Consider the following 18874-nt stretch of genomic DNA (forward strand, 5'->3'; position numbering starts at 1 on the left):
CAAAGTTTCTCGATGCCAAACGTCGCCCGTGCAATCGACGTGTACAAGTTTTGCCGCATTCTTTGTAGGTCCACCACGGTTGTGCAGACGGTGCTCGGCTGATGACACGAAGGTAGCGGGATCGAATCCCGATCGCGGTGGCCGCATTTCAATAGAGGCGATACTACAGGCCTGTGTACTTAGATCTGGGCTCGCGTTAAAGAACTCCCGGGGATTACAATTGCTGGAGCACTCCTCAATGCCATTGCTAATAACGGTGTCTTAGTTTGGGGGCGTTAAGCTAAACAATTATTCTTATCACTTGTAGGTGACACTGACCGATGCCGGAATTTACACTTGCTTTGTCAACAACACTTCCGGTTCGGACACCACCGACACCGAACTTCAAGTTACCGGTGAGCTCTTCCTTTGCTTCCTTTCTCGAGGTTGAAAGTACGCTTACCGGATTACTGCAAGCGCTTGTCCCTTTAATCAGAATCATAAGTGCAAGCAAACACATGAAACCAAGAACAGCATTACCAATGTAGGCTTTTGACTGACCATTGTAAAAATTGTTGTATGCAGACTGAGTTTACGGAAGCAGAAACTTCGCGCTGTTAATATTCCCACGGAAATAGTACATATGAACCCAATTTACGACCCCGCTAAGAAGTGAGCACAAAAGAAAAACTTAGTTTCAAACAATCCTCAAAGCGAATTTGCTACTGCTAGTCCAATTCTAAAGAAATAAAAGAAGGGGGGGTGGGGAAGTGTATTCATCTGTACCAAGCAAGTACATGTATACTTGCGCATCATAGCAAGATAAGTGGGGAGGACACGGATAACTGATGATGAAAGCGAACACGCCTACACCCAGGCATACCCACACGTGCAGCAGTGTTTGCAGCCACATGCATAGTGCCACGTTGTTAAATCTTAATGATTTCATATATATATATATATATATATATATATATATATATATATATATATATATATATATATATATATATATATATATATATATATATATATATATATATATATATTTATATATTAACGCTGATAATAATAAAAATAGCTTTCAAGTTGACTTGCGAAGAAAGGCGTCTTCTAGAATACACATATATAACATTTGACATTTTTAACCTATACCTATTGTGGTGCTGAATCTCGGTTAACATAAATCCACTGCACGTTGTTCATGTCAGCATTGCTTAACTCGAGATGGAACTTCATAACAGTGTTATTATTTTACCTTCGATTGGCTTCGATCGGCTTACTAGAAGTTTCTGGGCCTGCGGAATTCTTAATTCCGCGAAATCCACTTTGAGAGCCGCTGCTGTAGAAGGTAACTTTCCGAAACTCATTTATTTGCTTTAGGTTGAAGACAAAAGGGTCACAATAGTATTACTTAAACTGCCTACGTACCTAGATAGTTTCCGAGACCATGCTTATATCAGTAATGATGGCGCTTCTGGGCATATGTTATATGCGGAGTGTGCAACACTGTTTAGAGGAACTAGTGATAAGCTGTCATCTCATCTTGTCTTTATATGCATATTTTCACATTACTGCCAGCGTGCATTTCAGTTTAGCTTCGAACTCATTTATTAGGCAATACATGAGGGGTTAGTATGCGTCATGCTCTAGAAACTGCCTTTCTGCTTCAGTTAGCGCTTCCCTTCAATTAGTGACAACTTGGACAGACATGCAGGTCTTCTAAGAGTTGGGTGGCGTTCGTGGAACGCTTAGAGATTAATTTAAGCGGACAGAAGCTAAGTGGCTTTCAAATTGAGTCGTTTGGGGCAACACTGAAACTAGAATGTAATGACCAAGACAGACTAGTGTTGCTATGCTAGTTAGACGGCTATGGAGTTGGAATGTAACGACCATATCCGGAACTTGTGTTAGTTAGCGTGAGTTGCTACTTGGGAAAGTAATTAGTGCACGTGTGAATTTCAACCGTATTCCCTGCCACTAGACTTAAGCAGGCAAAATAAAACGCTTCCTTCATAATGCACAGATGTTGTTTTTAGAACCGAACCTTATTATTTTGAGGAGTTAAGTGGTGTGCACACAAATTAAACGTCAGGTAAACATAAGTGAAATCAAGGCACTCGTCCTGTCCTTATCTGTAAGGGGGATTACCTGAACAATAGTAAAAAGAAGTTTGGTGCATTTTGGGAAGCTATTGAGTGCCGATGCATCAAATACTGGAACTGGCCACCAGATTTTGACGAGGCATTTGACTATTCATGCCTCATTTCTAGTGTGTAGAGCCTCCTCTGACCTTTCATACTCACTCGAGCGCTGCTTTCTCTGGTCACGCCAATGCCAGTATGACGACGTACACGCGCATCATGGTCAATTTCACACGAGACATGCAAAATCATAGACACACACAAACACAAAAAAAGCGCAAGCTGGGTATGGTCGGGTTAACCAGCGCCCGTTGTACTTCAAAGCCACGAAGCGTTAAACTTTTCCGATCAATTAATTCAACCACGTTTTACTGAGTTTTAGCTTGCTTCTCTGTTAAACCGCAGTTTCGACTGAATTAGTCGGCAAACGAACAAACAAGTAATACGCAGTTGCTGAGAAGCTCGGTGAGTAAAAAAAGCGAGAAAACTCTGATGCCATGTTCCTGAGTTCCCTTTGTTTGGAGGCGCGTACCTCAAAAGGGGGAAACGTAAACAAGCCGCTGGAAGAATTAACCACACGACTAAGACCTTCGATCAATCTGCAAAGTGTACCCGGTGTTAGGCGCTTTGAGGTAAGATGCATGCGTACACGTGCAGAACTAAATGCCTGTTCTTCTCTTGATCACTTTTATTCGAACACTCATGTTTCCATGCCCTTCATGTCATACGCGAGCGAGCCCGCATGTGCGCTATCGGAAGCGAAGCGCTTGGTTTCAAGGATAAAGACAAAGATAAAAGGCAAAAGAAAGGGGGAGATAACAAAAGATACAAAACACGGCCAGGCGATTCGTGACGTGAAAACAAAAGCACGAGCCCATGCCGTACGAAGTGAAAAGCCCTGTTTAAGTCTTCCCGCATGCGCCAGCTTTCATGGAAACCTTCAGCTTTTTGAAATTTTAGAAAACAAGAAATAAAGGCTTAAAAGATTCACAAACCCGTAGTGCACTCTAAAAAATAAATGAAGGTAAACGTGCGGCGGAAGTTTCAACCGCCACGCATTGTTTTTGACAAGACTAGACGTTTCCTAAATGTTTTCGCGACGGGCATGGCGAACGAATAAAGAAGAAAGCAGACAAGTCTATTATGTTTCTTTGTTTATGGTTTTTTTCAGGTTTAGTTCTGTGTCTCCGTTCAGGCGTGCATGAAGAGTTAAATAAGTACACAAGGCCTCCTTTGCTCTGGTGGGACACCCGTTACCAACAGCGCATGGCGTTGCAAAAGCAACAAAAGAAGAAAGAAGAATGTATATCGGACACTCATTTGCAAGGCAGATGGCTTGGTGACACTGGGCTGTCGTCTTATTATTATTATATACAGCCGGCACGCCCAGAAAGCGTCTGGCCAAGCGAGGGGTTCAAATGCATTTATTTCGCCTTGCCACTGAACTGCGTCGCTATTGCTGTTTTTTTTTTTTTTTTGCTGTTGTTCTCTGCTTTTCTTGTCCCTTGGGAAGCGACAACATTGCGAAGCAGTTGATGCTCATCCCGGCTCTGAGTTAGGTAGCGTTCGCCAGGCCGTGCTTGCTGTCTGCAGCATGAAATGCCGGTCGACAGTGTGTGATCGCGGAGTGCACGTCACTGCCGCGATGCCTTTTTCACGATGTGTGCTGTAGCAGCAGTCAAGGGTTGTTTTAGACCATTCCAAATGTCTATCGCTGAAAACGTTAGGGACATAGCTGTGGCGCCTGATGTATATGGTAATGCTGAACACAATAAGGACCAGTGACAACACAGATAAAAAATTTTGGCTACATTTTTTTTCTTTTGAAAGTTTATTTGATCCAGTGCTATTTCGACAGTGGCTAAGGTCGCAAGTTTGCCTTTGTGGTTTTCATTGACCACACATATTTCAAATTAAACGCAATCGAAATGTGCGTGAAATACAACATCCAATGTATACTATAAAACACAATGAAGAATATCGTCAATGGTGGTATCGAAAATTGAGTCATGATTCTACCGGGAACAGTATCGCCAATGCATTTGTCTCGTAACTTAATGCTGCACAATACTTCATTTGCTGATAGTTCTCAGTCACTGATTGATTGTACTACGTGCAATGAATGGATGACCATGTTTTCGTATTTCTACGGTTTTATTGGTTGTGTCTTATTCTTTCCGTATTGACAATGTGTCCATTGGCTTCCTTACCTTCTTAGAGATTCTGGGAAACAAGGAATCTTGAAAAGCTGAAAAATTTGTGAGGTGTCACTGATTTCGCTCTTTCGACAAGTTATCTACGTAGAAGAATGCGGGATTTCCTGTCGAAACTATAGCTTCAGCGACACCCCTTCGTCAAGGATCTTTCCTCGGTTGCACATTATTGCTGCCTAATGTTTACGTAGGGTGCAGTGCTACACCGTAAAATGAGCATGTGGAATGAATTGTTCTCCATTCTGGTTAACGTTACATCCTTAATTTATTTCTTCACTTCGGTTGCTGTCTCCCCTTGGCCACATCTGACAACATCAGCGCCCCTGTCGGTGACGGTGCTGCCACGTGGCCTGAAGGTGGACGTGGGCAAATCAGCCACGTTCAACTGCTCGGTGAGTGGCTTCCCCGTGAACGGAGTCGAGTGGTACCGCAACCAAAGACCGCTGCTGCGCGGGGTCAGTCACGCCCCGTACAGCGTCACCGTTGTGCCGGTCCGCCGTGAAGACCGCGGCGTGTACCAGTGCTACGCGTTCAACGACCAGGCTTCGGCCCAGGGGGCCGCAGAGCTCACACTGGCCGGTGAGTTTTGTGACCGCTCAGTTCTTTGAAACATGGGCATTGTGAACAGGGACATTGTTCTAAACATGTTACTAGTGTGAGACGCTCGCCCAGCCGCGGTGGTCTAGTGGCTAAGGTACTCGGCTGCCGACCCGCAGGTCGCGGGCTCGAACCCGGCTGTGGCGGCTGCATTTCCGATGGAGGCGGAAATGTTGTAGGCCCGTGTGCTCAGATTTGGGTGCACGTCAAAGAACCCCAGGTGGTCGAAATTTCCGGAGCCCTCCACTACGGCGTCTCTAACAATCATATGGTGGTTTTGGAACGTTAAACCACGCATATCAATCAGTCAGTGTGAGACGCTCGGGTGGAGCAATTGCCGACTATAGGTCGCCAGGCTAGGACCACCTGTAGCAGCAGGCAACACCACCACCGCAAACGGGCATTTTCAGAGAGCAATCAAGCGCAATTAAGAGTATTACGTAGTCTTCTGTGGATCAGCGCTCGACTATCTTTAAAACGGAGCATTATGAATACATCAAAGCACAAGTTGTCACAACCTTTTTTACTAGTGTGTTTCCGCGTTAATCCCCTAATTCCTCGTTTTACTTACCGTAGAGAAGCTCTTTCAGCCGCGTTATCAATAGGTCAACATTACCGGGAACGCTCTTCACCATACCGAGCTTCGTAATCGAGTAGCTGCCTTCACACATGAAAGTGCAGAGTCACTTGTATGTAGGCCAACTCAGTAGATGCAAATAATGGCTTCAACGCAAGTTTCCCTGGAAGGCGTTCTTACGTTCCTTCTGAGAAAACTGAATGACACGACGCATTTTCATGGTAGTTACGTAGCACTTTTTTTATCAGGCAAAATATTGTTTCACGAAAAATGACTTTGTGGAGCCTTCGTAAGCTATTCGTCTCTTTCATTACTTCATACCATTTTTATTCTATTAAGTTACTGTGTAACTAAGTCGAAATGTACCGTGGCTAACCATCCAGTCTTCATTTCCCTTTCATCTTCTTTCTAAACTAGTTTTTCTTTTATTTTCTCTGTCTTAACTAGAGTTGTTGTTGAAGAAGTTGCAGTCACTGACCAGATTAATATGAAAAACATGCGACAGACGTTTCGCACCCCGTACGGGTTTCTTTTATCAGATCAACGAGGGTGCTACAAAAGAACCCGTACGGCTTCCGAAACTTCTCTAATGTGTTTTCACCTTAACTTGGTCCATGACAGCAACTTACTCATTGTTTTACCTCTCCTGAGGAACTGTCATCGAACTCTAATGCAACTAGAGTTGTTCTTGTTTACCCCCAGCCGCGTCTTTGGGCGCATGAAGTGATCCGGTTCCACTTTATTATCGTGCTCAATTCGCGACTGACCTGGAACTCAGGTACATTAACCAGCGGGGGGTCTTTTTTTACCGCAGATGACCCGCCCACCCTGCGCGAGACTTTTTCGGAGCGCACCCTGTCGCCAGGACCATCCATATCCCTCAAGTGCATCGCAGCCGGACGACCGCTTCCCCAGGTCAGATTGACAGAGTTTCTTGCTCAACCTCCGTGACGGCGCCGTCGCCTGCGGAAGTCGGGGTATCGATCGACCACTTCTATTCGTCATTTGTGCTATTCATGACTGCACGAAACGCGAAGCAGCTTCACCGGTCGTCCCATGAATGGAAAAGAAATAGACCCTCAATTTGATGTCTCGCCCCGTGGTTATTGTTTTTTCTGCTGCTTACTTTTCTTCTTGTGCAAACCCGTTGGGAGGTCCACCTACCCTACATGGGCCTTAACGTCGCGAGGGTCAATATTTGCGGTTGCTGTAATGTTCGTCTATAGCCCGAGCACGACTGTTCGAGTGAGTTTTCCTGTCGGCCAAACCCTTCATAGTTTTTTGTGAAAGTGGTCCACCGCACGGTCGAACTTACCTCCGTTTCTGACAAAGCCACGCAGGTGCGCTGTGGGGCTTTACTTTTGTTTTGTTTTACTGTTGGGTGAGCATGGTCTGTATAACCAACACCATAAGCGTGCTCAGGGTTTTATTTTAGAGGGAGAGCCCAATTGAGGTGGCAGACACACCTCACCAGGTCGCGTCCGAAACCAAAAGGGTGAGTTTCGCAACGAATGAAAGAAAAGAAAAATTGTGCGATGACGTACTTCACATAGCGGCCTTCCTTTGATTCCGGACTTTACAATGCCAAAAGTATGAAGTCCACAGTTTTGGGTATGCGGCGTAAGTTATTGTAAAAAAAAAAAAACTTCATGGCCATAATCATGCTCATTAAACAATGGCGGGACAGTATTTACTGAGTAGAGGTATACGGCAGACTTGGTGCTCACCTTAAATGATTACGGTAGCCCTTCCTCCCCCCACTCCTACCCCAAGAGATCCTCTTGTGCGCACGTTTATGACCAACAGAGAAGGCTTCGTCACGTTCTATAACCGATTCTTGGCTGACTGAATGAAAGTGTTTGGTACGTCATACAACACGCATGGGGATTGCACTTCTCGTATCATTACAATTTTCAAATGTTTGAAACTTCTCGTTCCGAACGAATAGCTCTGCGGGAGCCAGCAGGTAAATTAAACCTTCGACAATTATGTCCTTGACAACTTTCACCCAATCTAGCAGGTGCTGGGAAAGTGAACAATTACTGACCAACTACAGTCGTTTTTGCGTGTTTATCGGCACTGTTTGAGGCAGCGACGAAACTTTTACTTCACGACAAAATTGTAGGTCACGCCTTTGGCACATTACTAAAATAAAGTTCGAAATAAATTTTATGTTTACGGGGTCTCTTCAGATAGTCGTTCAAGTGAAAAAGCGAGTCATACACTGCTTAACCCAACATGCGTATTTATAGCCCTTGTTCGAATGCGCACATGAATAGAAATAAAACAGACAGGGTAACTGTATCGATTTTGGCTAAGTCGAGCTAACAATCAGAAGGCATGTGCTAATTGTGGCCGCTTGTATGTTGTGGCTTCGCTGCGTAAATAGCTTCTGATGGCTTCGCAAATGTTCGCAAGTCTGTCCCTGCCATAAGCTTCACACAGTTGCTTCCAAACGACTGGCATTGATCATGCGGCCCCAGTCCTGTTTTCTAGAACCAACGAGTTGAGATATTTATCACCTGTTTCGCGAATGGGTTCTGAGGGCTAAAGTCGCTGCATGACTGATGCATGGTTTGCAAATGGTTCCCGTTTCGAACATTTACTAATGAGCACTGGTACAGACTCTCTCACTGTTTAAAAACATAGGCCCTTAATGGCATTTGGTTTTGTCTACTGATATGCCCTAATAGCATCGGTGAACAAAAATAGCTTTAGGAAATATTCCACTGATTTTCAACAGTTTCCTTCCCTTATTTGGCAAAATATATTCAAATAAATGTTCTTTTAAGAGACATAAAAGTTATAAAAGATTCTCTTGTACTTTGCGCACGTTCATATTATGTGAAAAAACGAAAGAGAGACATTCCTCACCCTGGAAAAAAGCTTGAAAATGTGCTTTCAGTTTCGAGGTTATGAGCTGGTAAATGAGGTGACCGGAAGTTTCTTGGGGTACAACGCTTGCAATCTTGAAACCATCTGCAGCGAACGAGCCCATTTTAACAATACTGCTATTTGCAGCACCTGCGTTTTCACCTGCACTCCAACATTGAGCGATTGTATCTAAATGGCCTCGATATGACTTTCTACCCGGTAATTAGTTGTGCGTGATCAGTAATAAAGCTTAAATAACAGGAGGTGAATTCCAGTGGCTTAGTAGATTGATATTGGAAAGAACTCTTTCTTCATTGTGTTTACGCCTTCCTGGAAAAAACAACAACCACTCACTTCTCGCGAGAGATTGGTAGGAGTGTTAAGACAGCCGAATAATGCTACAGAATCTAGCCTTTATTTTCGATATTCTTAGAAACTACAACTTAGAAATAAAGTTTAGGGTCACCGTGGGTCATGGAAAATTCCCGGCACAGCGTCCAGCAAACGTTTCTGAGCATCGTGCAGCGTGCTTACGGCAACTCATACGATTAGCCACTAATTCACGCAAAAGAACTCACTCTCATCGAAGCGCTGTTCACACACATGCACTTGCGGTGGATTAAATGTGAGACCACCAGTTTTTTGTCTTGGACCCGCTGTTTACTGACTAGGCGGCCAGAATTAACATACACTTCTTTGTCATTTCCTTTGTGACCGGATCGATGACTAGGCACACAGCATCGTTTTCGATCTTCAGGCACAGAACGCACAACACCAAACATACAATAAAAAACGCGCGGGGAAATGTCATACTGCATGCGGCCGTCGTCTGTCCGATGCTTATGGGGCTTTACCACTGGTGAGCATACAGCGCTGCCCCGCGGCCTCCACTTGCAGCGCAGAAAGCTTTCCCATAGAGTCACGCCGAAGCTCTATGAGTAGTAAAAGTATCGAAGGACTCTGGTATTTCTTTGCGCATGACACCGGGATGATATATACGACGCTGTAGACACACGGTGTGATGAAGTCCCTCTGCTTGTTTTTTTTTTCTTTTGTTAGCTCAAAATATTAGCTAGGCGCAGTTTCATAGTTTATGGGTGTGGAAATGACAACTTTCACGTTTCAACTCAGCCCTATCTTCTTGAAGTTTAGAGTGATTTATCAGCGCAAGAAAGACGGAACTTTAAGCAAAACACACACACAGCGCTGCGCGCGCGCGCGCGCGCGTGTGTGTGTGTGTGTGTGTGTGTGTGTGTGTGTGTGTGTGTGTGTGTGTGTGTGTGTGTGTGTGTGTGTGTGTGTGTGTGTGTGTGTGTGTGTGTGTGTGTGTGTGTGTGTGTGTGTGTGTGTGTGTGTGTGTGTGTGTGTGTGTGTGTGTGTGTGTGTGTGTGTGTGTGTTCTAAAAGTTCCGTCTTTTTTGCGCTGATAAATCAGTCTAAATAAGCATGAACCAACTCGCCCAAGCAACAGTTTTTGCGAACTTCTTGAAGTGGCGCGAAACTTCGTGAGCGTAACGGACCACTACCACTTTAGCTTTATTCTCACCCTTATAATAGCGGTGACTGCGATAAGAGCGTTCGACCTCCTTGAGATGTTGACCATCAACAGAAGCAAGGGCATGTTGCGAAAAACAAGCCTTCTCGAGGTGGTCCACGTTGCCTGCAATGCTGTTCTCATCTAAACATCTTTTTAACAAACATCAACGCTGCATATCCTTCCTATGCAAATGCTCTAGCAAGATAGCGTTGTCATATTTTTAAACTTCGTAACCAGTTAGCAGTGATGCGTGGTGGTGTTGACGTGTTCTGTTGCGCAGCTCAATTTTTCGCCAGATACATGTGTCTCTACTGAATTGAAACGATTGGAAGACTGCGCTTGTTCGTGTCAGCTCCCCCTTTGTTCATTCGCGTTTTTTTTTTTGCACTATTGAAACTACCTCGATGTAGAATTATCGACTCGTTCAAAAGCTCACGCTGATCACCGGGACTTCCTTCAGGTGTCGTTCAATTGGGATGATTTTGGTTTAATTAGGCAGGCATTAAAGGAGCAATCCAGGGTCGCTTTAGCGCGAAAGCATAAAGTGATTCCAAGAAGCGCTTCCCAAAACTGGTTTGTGACCTCAGGAAATATATATCCAGCTATAAACAAATGAACACTACAGCAGCAGGAAAATAGGATGTCACCGTGAAGTTTTCAACTCGCGTCCAGTATGAGACGTATTTCTCGACGCTAGCATGCCATGCCGTGTTTGCAGGTGACGTGGTCGCTTGACGGACTGCCCGTTCCTGAAAACGCCCGCTTCCGCATGGGTGACTACGTGACGAGCGAAGGTCACGTGGTCAGCTTCGTCAACATCTCGGGCGTGCGGGCCGAAGACGGTGGTCTGTACCGGTGCAGCGCGGGCAATGACGTGGGAGTCTCCGAGCATGCAGCGAGACTCAACGTACACGGACCCCCGTTCGTACGCCGCATCGGCAACATGTCTGTGGTCGCGGGGGAGGCGATGCGCGTGACGTGCCCTGTCGGTGGCTACCCCATCGAGGCCATCACTTGGGACAGAGGTAAGCGCAGCGTAATCGTGTTAACACAGTTCGTGTGTCTTTTTGGACAGCGAAGCTTTTTATGGCTATATTTGGATGAAACTTGGAAGTCCAGAGAGGCCTACACAACCAGAGTGTGGCAACCAATCGCGTCCGTGACTAAAGCAATAGTCCCGCGCAGGCTGTCACTCTAAGCAATGTTCTGTGAAGGCGTGGTTACTGGTCATCCGGCTCGTGACGTCAATAAGCAATGCTCCCCCATTGGCACAGGCTTGTGCGAGTGCACTTTTGAGGGGGAAATGCCCCAGACTTCTTAAGTTGTATCAGATCATAAAGGGGATCGATCCGTTTGTTACTGTGCAAAACCCTCAGTGCCCTCTAGGGAGAAGAGGGAGAAGTGTGTACTGAAGCATTTTGAAACATTTGAATAGAACTCATGCTACCTTTTATGAAACTCAGTAGTGTTGATCACTTTACTACCGACACCAGGCGCCGTTTATGAAGTGCCAGAATAAACATAATTTTCTATTTCATCAGTTTTCCCCTTTTTAACGCATTATAATGCATTAGAATGGCAAAAACGTTGTTACCGGTGGTGAGGTTTAAACCTAGGTCCCATATTCAAAGGCGAGCGTCAACCACTGGGTGACGCAGCCTTTTTTCTCGAAACTTATGGTAGTATGCAACACGAAAGGAGACATGCAGTAGGTTTAACCTAGCTCTGTCTTGCTTTAGGCCTCACAGCAAGGATTGCGTAATGTGAATATATCGGAAATATATGACCATGGTTAAAACTTACCGTGGTAAGTTCTCTATGCCAGAAAGAAAAAACTGTTATTTCTGAAAACATTATTTAGATGAACCTGTTAATAATGACAGACTCCAGCAACTTGTAGTGCTGGATATTTTGCTGTCGAAGGATGCCACTCGAGAATGGCCAACCACTCCCTACGATTTGAAACCTTTGTGCATTGAAACTCAAGAATGATTCAAAGTGCAATAAAAGGCGCAGAACACTAAAATACACACAGATTCAATGCTGATCAGTGTGTCTTTCCACGTTTTGCATTTTTCTTGCACTGTTTAAATGTTTTTTAAGTACGAATCAACTTACCCAAGCATCAGCTTTAGTGGATTGAACCATTTTAGTTTTGTCTAAAGCCACTGAGCAGCTACGCTAACCCATCCAGTTTCTTCTTCCTTGTGGACAGGGCCACAAAAGCCGTCATCATCGTCTCGAAGCTCCGCGCAAGTGGCTCAATGGTTTCGTTGCTCTTTCATTGTACACATACTCTTCTTCGTCGTTTTCCCTCTTTCCTTTTCTACGTCTCATTCCGTGCAACCAGGTGAAACTTGTTCGGATTTTTCAAGCGCGAACAAGGATGGTGTTAAGTGTATCAACGTTGTGTCGTGCTGTTTCTCTCTCTCGCTCGCTCGCTATTCGCTTCCTTTCGTGTTCAAGCACCGCTGCGGGGCGACACCTCCATCTTTTGCAGACAATATCGTGCGAGGCTAATGTCCTTGCTTCCTTTCACGCCAGCTTCTTTCTTCTTGATACGTGTACTACTTAGTTTGTTAGTTCGCGTCCGCAGCACTCTCCACTTCTCTTTCGGTGCACTCCCGAAACGCCCGAGGTGTGCTGTATCACCCACTGCCAGGTGACGACCGAGCTGTGCGTTGGCGCCGCAAAAAAAAAAATGAAGCAAGGACGAGTCTAGTGAGCGTTATCTTGCGGCTCGCAGGCTTTTCAAAAGCGCGCAGCACCACCACTGCGCCGCGAACTTTTGTTGCCTTCTTTGTTTTTCTCCCACTCTCTCATTCTTGCTACCCCCTTTGTACCCACTCCTCCCATTAGGCTCCTTTATTACCTTTCTGCTAAAATGCTGAATGTCATACGTTCCTCAATTTGTCCGCCGTCCCAAAGTGGATGCTTCTCACGCGTGCTTTGTGCAGGGGCAGTGTCGCATCCAATGAAGTCTCTCTCACGCGAGGGTATACGCTAGCAGGAAGAATTGCTTTCACGCACGCAAACCTTGGGTGATCTCTTTCCCGGCATGGTATAAATTTTGTTGCTGCTTGGGTCCTCTTTTTTTTTGCGTGCCGCAACAAGAATATCGATACAGAACATTGCCTTTGATGTCAGGGATATATTGTTAGAAGTTCAAAGTCCATGTTTACTTAACGTAAAATAGCATGGTTCGTGCGCTCTAACAGCGAATGAAGTCTTACACACCTGGCCAATACGTTGAATATTGGTGGCTATGCACAGCGGTGAACTTAGGCTACCCAACGTGAGTGACTATGTCGTCGGATATTCATGGTCGTGGTCGCAGTTGTCATGGTCTCACTGTAAAGTAACGTGGGTACTCCTTCTCAGAAGCGCCTATCCGTGGTCGGTTTCTGGCTCGGCGAGTAACGTTTCGAATTCTTTTGATGTGGTGGAAACTCTCACAGGATACGAAAAGAACTGGCCTATTTTGTTTACAACTACAAAAGGAGTGGCCAAATATAAGAAGTGCAATCACATGAGCAGCCACTTTGTGTTTCTTTTTCGGCCATCCTCGTTTGTCTGTAGCAGCAGGAGGGCCAATAATCAAGTCTAAGCCTTACAGCAACTTAATAAAACTGATATACTTTTCTTTATCTTTTTATCTATCTTTCTTTTTCTCTCGCTCTTCCTTTACAAGTTCAAGAAAGCTAAACTGTTTGTCGAGACGTGAACTTCTCCACGTCTGTGTGATTTCAGCACACGTTAAGACCACCAGATGGTAAAAATCTCCGGATCCATCCACCAAGGCGTTTCACATAAATATTGTGGTTTTGGGGTGCAAACCCCAAGAAGTATTATATTATTAGGTGAACTTTTTTTAATTTTAGAATTATACCTTTGCTTGGTTGTGATGAACCGCTTTTCTACATGTCTACTTTAGTTGTACAGTTATGGCCTTAACTATATCTCTACTCCTCCGTTCACTTGCAGAGGGCCTCCGGCTTCCGTACAATCACCGCCAGAAGACCTTCACTAACGGAACGCTGGTCGTGCAAGACGTTGAGCGGGCCACGGACGAAGGCCTCTACTCGTGCACAGCTCGCAACAGGGACGGCCTTACGGCGCACAACACCGTTTACATCAAAGTGCTCGGTAAGCGGCTCTCGTTCGCCACTGCCGTCACCCCCCTTCCTTTCCAGGCCGCCCCGGGTAAGACGAGTACACATGAAAGCACTCCATAAATTGCGCAGTTTTCTTGGCCCAGGTAGCGTTTACTATGGTCATTTTTTGCGCGGCTAGGCATATCTTGATTATTGGCACGCGCTTCATTAAGCAGGCTGTACAAAGTTGACTTGTTTTTCTTGATTTTCTTTCTTTTATTGGCAGTAAAGAGAGTCAAGAGCACTTAGCGGAACAAAATTACTTTGCTCATCCTATTATTAGAGTGCACCAAAAACAGTAATTTTCCTTATTAATTAAGCGCCCATCTTGCACTTCTCTAAACAACTTAATGAAGGCGAGTAGCAGAAACAAACGCTTGTTTTGGCGTACCGAGAAACAAATCTGCTTATCAATTTGCACTAGGCCTTTTTTAGGGGCGAAGCCCCTCAAGGCTTGGGTTTCTCCATCTCTTGTCTGTACGTGACCGCCTCTAATTCTGCCTTTGCTAACTGCCCACTACTTTGTCCTTGCAAACATCTCACTACGCCACATCAGCAATCCACCACTTCACCGATTATAAAGCAAATACTGTTGAGAATTAGCCAATATAAAATGCAAGATGATCGTCTACTTCTATTCATGTGCGCGTTGAAGAACCATCGATTGTCCCACTTTGTCCATACCTTGTTTGTACGTGACCGACAATAGTTCCACCTTTGCGAACAGCTCACTACTTCGTCCTTGCAAACATCCCACAACGCTCAATCACCCATCCACCACTTCACCGACCATAACGTCGTTATATTGAAGGGTGAACGGAAGCGACGTATAGCTACCACTTAAGAATAAAATATTCACTTGTTTAATTATATAGAGTGTTTGTCACGTCTTTGATCATGTCGTGGGCAATATTGGCGGATGGTTCACAACTCAGCGATGCAACCCTCCAGCGCTTCACGCCGCTGATCATTATTCACTCCGTGAATATTGTCACGGAGTCATGACGTGGCCGAAAGAAGTCGACTACAGATCGAAGATGAAACAGTTTATTCGGGCCTAACTTGTGGTCAACAAATTAAAAGTAACATTACAGCGAGGCAATGACACTGATAGCAGCGGGCAGAGTATCGGCCGTAGATCAACTGACCAGCGGCGAAGCGCGTCGGCATTTATACTCTAGCCATCGAATGTTCTAGCGTTATCGCTAGCGGTGACGTACGTTCCAGAATAATTTGTATAGTTCGCGGAGTGGGCGTGATCTTATCGAAATGATCTACTACAGTCCTGAAGCTTCTTAAAGACTGCAGGCGCAGTTTGCGCTGAGAATTACGTAGGGTAACGGGGCGATAACAAACCTAGGGAAAAGAAACGTGGCAGTATGCTGTGATTTTTTTTTCAGTCAAGCTCATTGTATCTGTGTACGCAACTTCTTTCTCCGTGGCATCGTCTCAGGCGTTCTTGCCACAACGTTCAGTCGCATACACACGCTAGGGACAGCGTGAATTCACCCGTCAATACTCGTGCCCCACAATCCACCGAGGCAAAGCGAGGCACAAGAGCGCGTAGCTTCAAACGTAGGTGCATACACATACAGGCATATCATTTCGCGAAGAGGGCCCCGAGTCTGATCCCTTTCAGACAGAGGGCGTGTGGGGGAAAACGCATAGAAAAGTTAACGCGCCTGGGTCACAGACCCAATTAACCAGGCCGCTGCATTGCCAGCTATATATCCCCGCGATCTGCGCTGTTTCGTGCCGTTCGGGGCCTGCCCCATTCATTTCCGATCGTGGCACCCGCCGGGAAAGCGAGCCAGCGTACATCCACGCAGGCGCACAGACAGACACAGTCTCCCGAGTCGGGTCCGGAAGGAGCTTGCGCCATGCCCGGTTCAACTCCCCCGGAATCCCTACGCGCTCCTCCTTCTTCTCCCCCAGTTGCGAGACTCGGGAAAAACTTGGGCGACAGAGGCACCACGAGAACGCCGCTATTCCTGTGCGTTCATTACTGCGCGCAAGCCAACGTCACCGCCGGTGGTAGCGACGATCAGCCGCTCAGATAAGTCATCGATTAGGGTAAATGACACCCCTCCTTCTCCTCCACTTGCTTCCTTTTCACCCTTTCTTCCGCTACGCTATTTCCCCAAAAGCTCCATTCCATCGGCTCACTTCCTCTTCGACCCGGGGCCGATTGCTAAACAGTGCACGGATGCCGGTACCACCGTTCCATAGGGAAAAAAGGGAAGAAAGAAAGAAGGCGTCTGCTATTACGGTGCATGTTGCGACACCAAAAGGTGGCCGGGTATGTGTATGGGCCAACGGCGTGGCGTGGTTCGTGGCGGCAGTGGCTGCAGTATCCATACAAATCCCAGGCGCAAACCCTCCCTTTCGACATCGCCATATGCAAGCGTCTTTCAGTGGCCCGTATGTAGAATGGTAGATCGAGTGCGCAACATGCAATATTCACACGCCGTGCACGCTTCGCCTCCGGAACGAGAGAATTAAGAAATAAACGATAGAGATGCGTACGGCCTTTGAGCCGTGCGACTCTCCCCAGGATCCCCCACGAGACATGGGCTTTGAGAACGGGTCTGCTTGTGCCGCTTCCCTATTTTATTTTCTAAGTTTATTTTTTGGGATGGTAAGGCTGAGAAACTTATGCGGGCGTGATTCACAGCCTTCTGCGACCCCTTCCCGCCTCTATGTACTCCCCCACCACCAACTCGTTTCACCCATAAGCAGGTACTCGTTCATAACACGTATGCAAGGCTGGCACCACGGCTGACCTCTGGCTTTGCTGCCATCACTAATTACATCGGCGTTCGCTCTTTCGCCGAGGTGACAACGACACAGGCGGCGCCGTTTTAATTGGGTCACCTCGGCACCTGAATGAATAATGGGTACGAAAGTAGAAACTTTGTAAAACGAAACGTGTGGCGAAGTTTTCAAAAACCAGAGAAAGCGACAATTCGAGGCTGATAGGCTAAACGAGCGGGCCGTTTATTAAAGTGGAAAACACGCACCCTTTAACACAATGTGTAGAAGCTACTATAACGGCGATTCACGCCGAACCATGGATGCTTGATATTTTCGCGTTGAGCGTTTTGTTAATTACGCTTCCTTGTTTTCTTTTTGCTGTTGATTTTGACGCGAAAACAATAGAATGTTCATTGCATATGCAAGTAGAGCATGTCTTTTTTTATTTTTGATATTTCTCGGTAATAAGACACAACAATACTTTTGCAAGAAGTTCACAGATGCACTACTTAAAAAAAGGGTACAAATACACACAAACAAAAGGAGAAATTAGTAGACAGGACGACAACTGAACTGCACATGTGCTGTTCAATTCGAAATGACAGAAGAAAACCAAGGACAGAGCGTGGTGTCAGTCCTTTTTTTTTTACTTGTTGAACCACACGGCAGTATTCCAGCATGAATCCACTAGACTGCAAGAAGTGTATTGCTGCAAAGGCGATGACGCTAGTCCAAAAAATAAAGCGAACAATGTACTACGAATAGGCAATGAGAGAATTGTGCCCTTTCAAGTATTTTTGATAAGTGAGTTACTCTCGTAACTTTAAATAATATTCAGGTGGTACGGTCGTTGGTTAATAACGTTTCCAGAGTAGAACAACGCGTCAATAAGGAATCGGAAATGCAGCTATAAGCAGAACACTGCCGAAAACGAGGATACAGAAGAGGGAGAGTGGTAAGACGACAAATGAAAGCTGTCGTTTAAGGAAGTCTTGATTTGACTCCGGAACTAGCTCGCAGACTGGCCAGGTGCCATTTTCTTGCTTTCGGGACCTCGATCATCAACTTCGTTTTGTCAGGAAAATGAAACTGTCGCGAAAACTCCCTAGCTCACGATTACGAGCACCTGGACGGCGCAGGAACCACAACATCATCATTGGGTGTTCATTTAACCTTGTTGGCAAAGAAAAGACAAAGAGAAAAAAACTTTTGCACGGTTCGGGTCTTTCGCAATGAAATCGGGGGGAAAAAACGAACTGGAAGCGCGCAAGCAGGGGGAAGAAACTGTACGTGGAGTACGGGAAACAAAAAAAATAAAAGAACTGTAGTAATAGGAAGAAAAGGTTGCGTGTATATAAGGGAACCAAAAGTGAAACCAGTAAGACCTCGTTTTCATTTCGGCGGATCGCGCACTTCTCCATTTCCATTTCCCGCCGCGCCATCACCGTGCGAAGGTATTCATCAGGCTCGCGCAGTGCCGTGGTAGGCGGTGCGCGTATTCGCGGCCAGGTCTCGGTCGTTTGCCGAAACCAAAGCGACAGCGCCACCGCGCGCGGCCGTGCAAAGAATGGCGGCCGTCGTTTCCGCTCCGTTTTGTGCGGCCAACGTAGCGACACGCGTTCGCGGAAGGAAATTTTGACCGCCGTTCATATTTCCGGCAAGCAAAAAAAATTGAAAGAAAAAAATAATAAAGATCAAATCAAAACGCAGCGATAGAAAAAAAAAATACTCCCCTCCACATTTTTTTTTCTTTTTCCTTGAGAGCTGGGGCGAGTGGATTGAAAAAGAGAAGACGCAAATGTACGTCGCTTTATCACTTTCGGAGCAGGCCGCGTTGTGTTTATTTTTCTCGCGCCGTTTTTAGTTCGTTCTTTTTTTATTCCTGTTTCGATGAGCGCCCTCCTGCTCACAACTCGCCATTTCGTAAGCCCTTGCCGCATTGTGGCGTTGGTATTGACTACAATTGACGCGCTATTTTTCACTTTTGTGTCACGTTTTTGATCGCTGCTGAAGATGCTATAGGGCCAGATAATGTGAAGATTCTGT

The 18874-nt window shown here is 45.8% G+C and overlaps 1 protein-coding gene across 3 annotated transcripts in view; it reads left to right on the top strand.

Moving 5' to 3' along the window:
- The window catches only part of LOC119169266 (cell adhesion molecule Dscam1-like), a 276122-nt gene that overhangs the window by 222987 nt on the left and 34261 nt on the right, over positions 1–18874 (top strand). For all 3 annotated transcript variants that reach the window (XR_012887527.1, XM_075880054.1, XM_075880057.1), the window contains exons 6-10: positions 308–395; positions 4655–4915; positions 6325–6425; positions 10639–10945; positions 13905–14066. Coding sequence is in view for 2 of the 3 variants with exons in the window: in XM_075880054.1 (XP_075736169.1) it covers positions 308–395; positions 4655–4915; positions 6325–6425; positions 10639–10945; positions 13905–14066 (919 nt within the window). In the remaining variant the exon portion in view is untranslated. The remainder of the gene's footprint in view (positions 1–307; positions 396–4654; positions 4916–6324; positions 6426–10638; positions 10946–13904; positions 14067–18874) is intronic.

Source organism: Rhipicephalus microplus, chromosome 2 (genome assembly GCF_043290135.1).
Source record: "Rhipicephalus microplus isolate Deutch F79 chromosome 2, USDA_Rmic, whole genome shotgun sequence".
Classification (NCBI taxonomy): domain Eukaryota; kingdom Metazoa; phylum Arthropoda; class Arachnida; order Ixodida; family Ixodidae; genus Rhipicephalus; species Rhipicephalus microplus.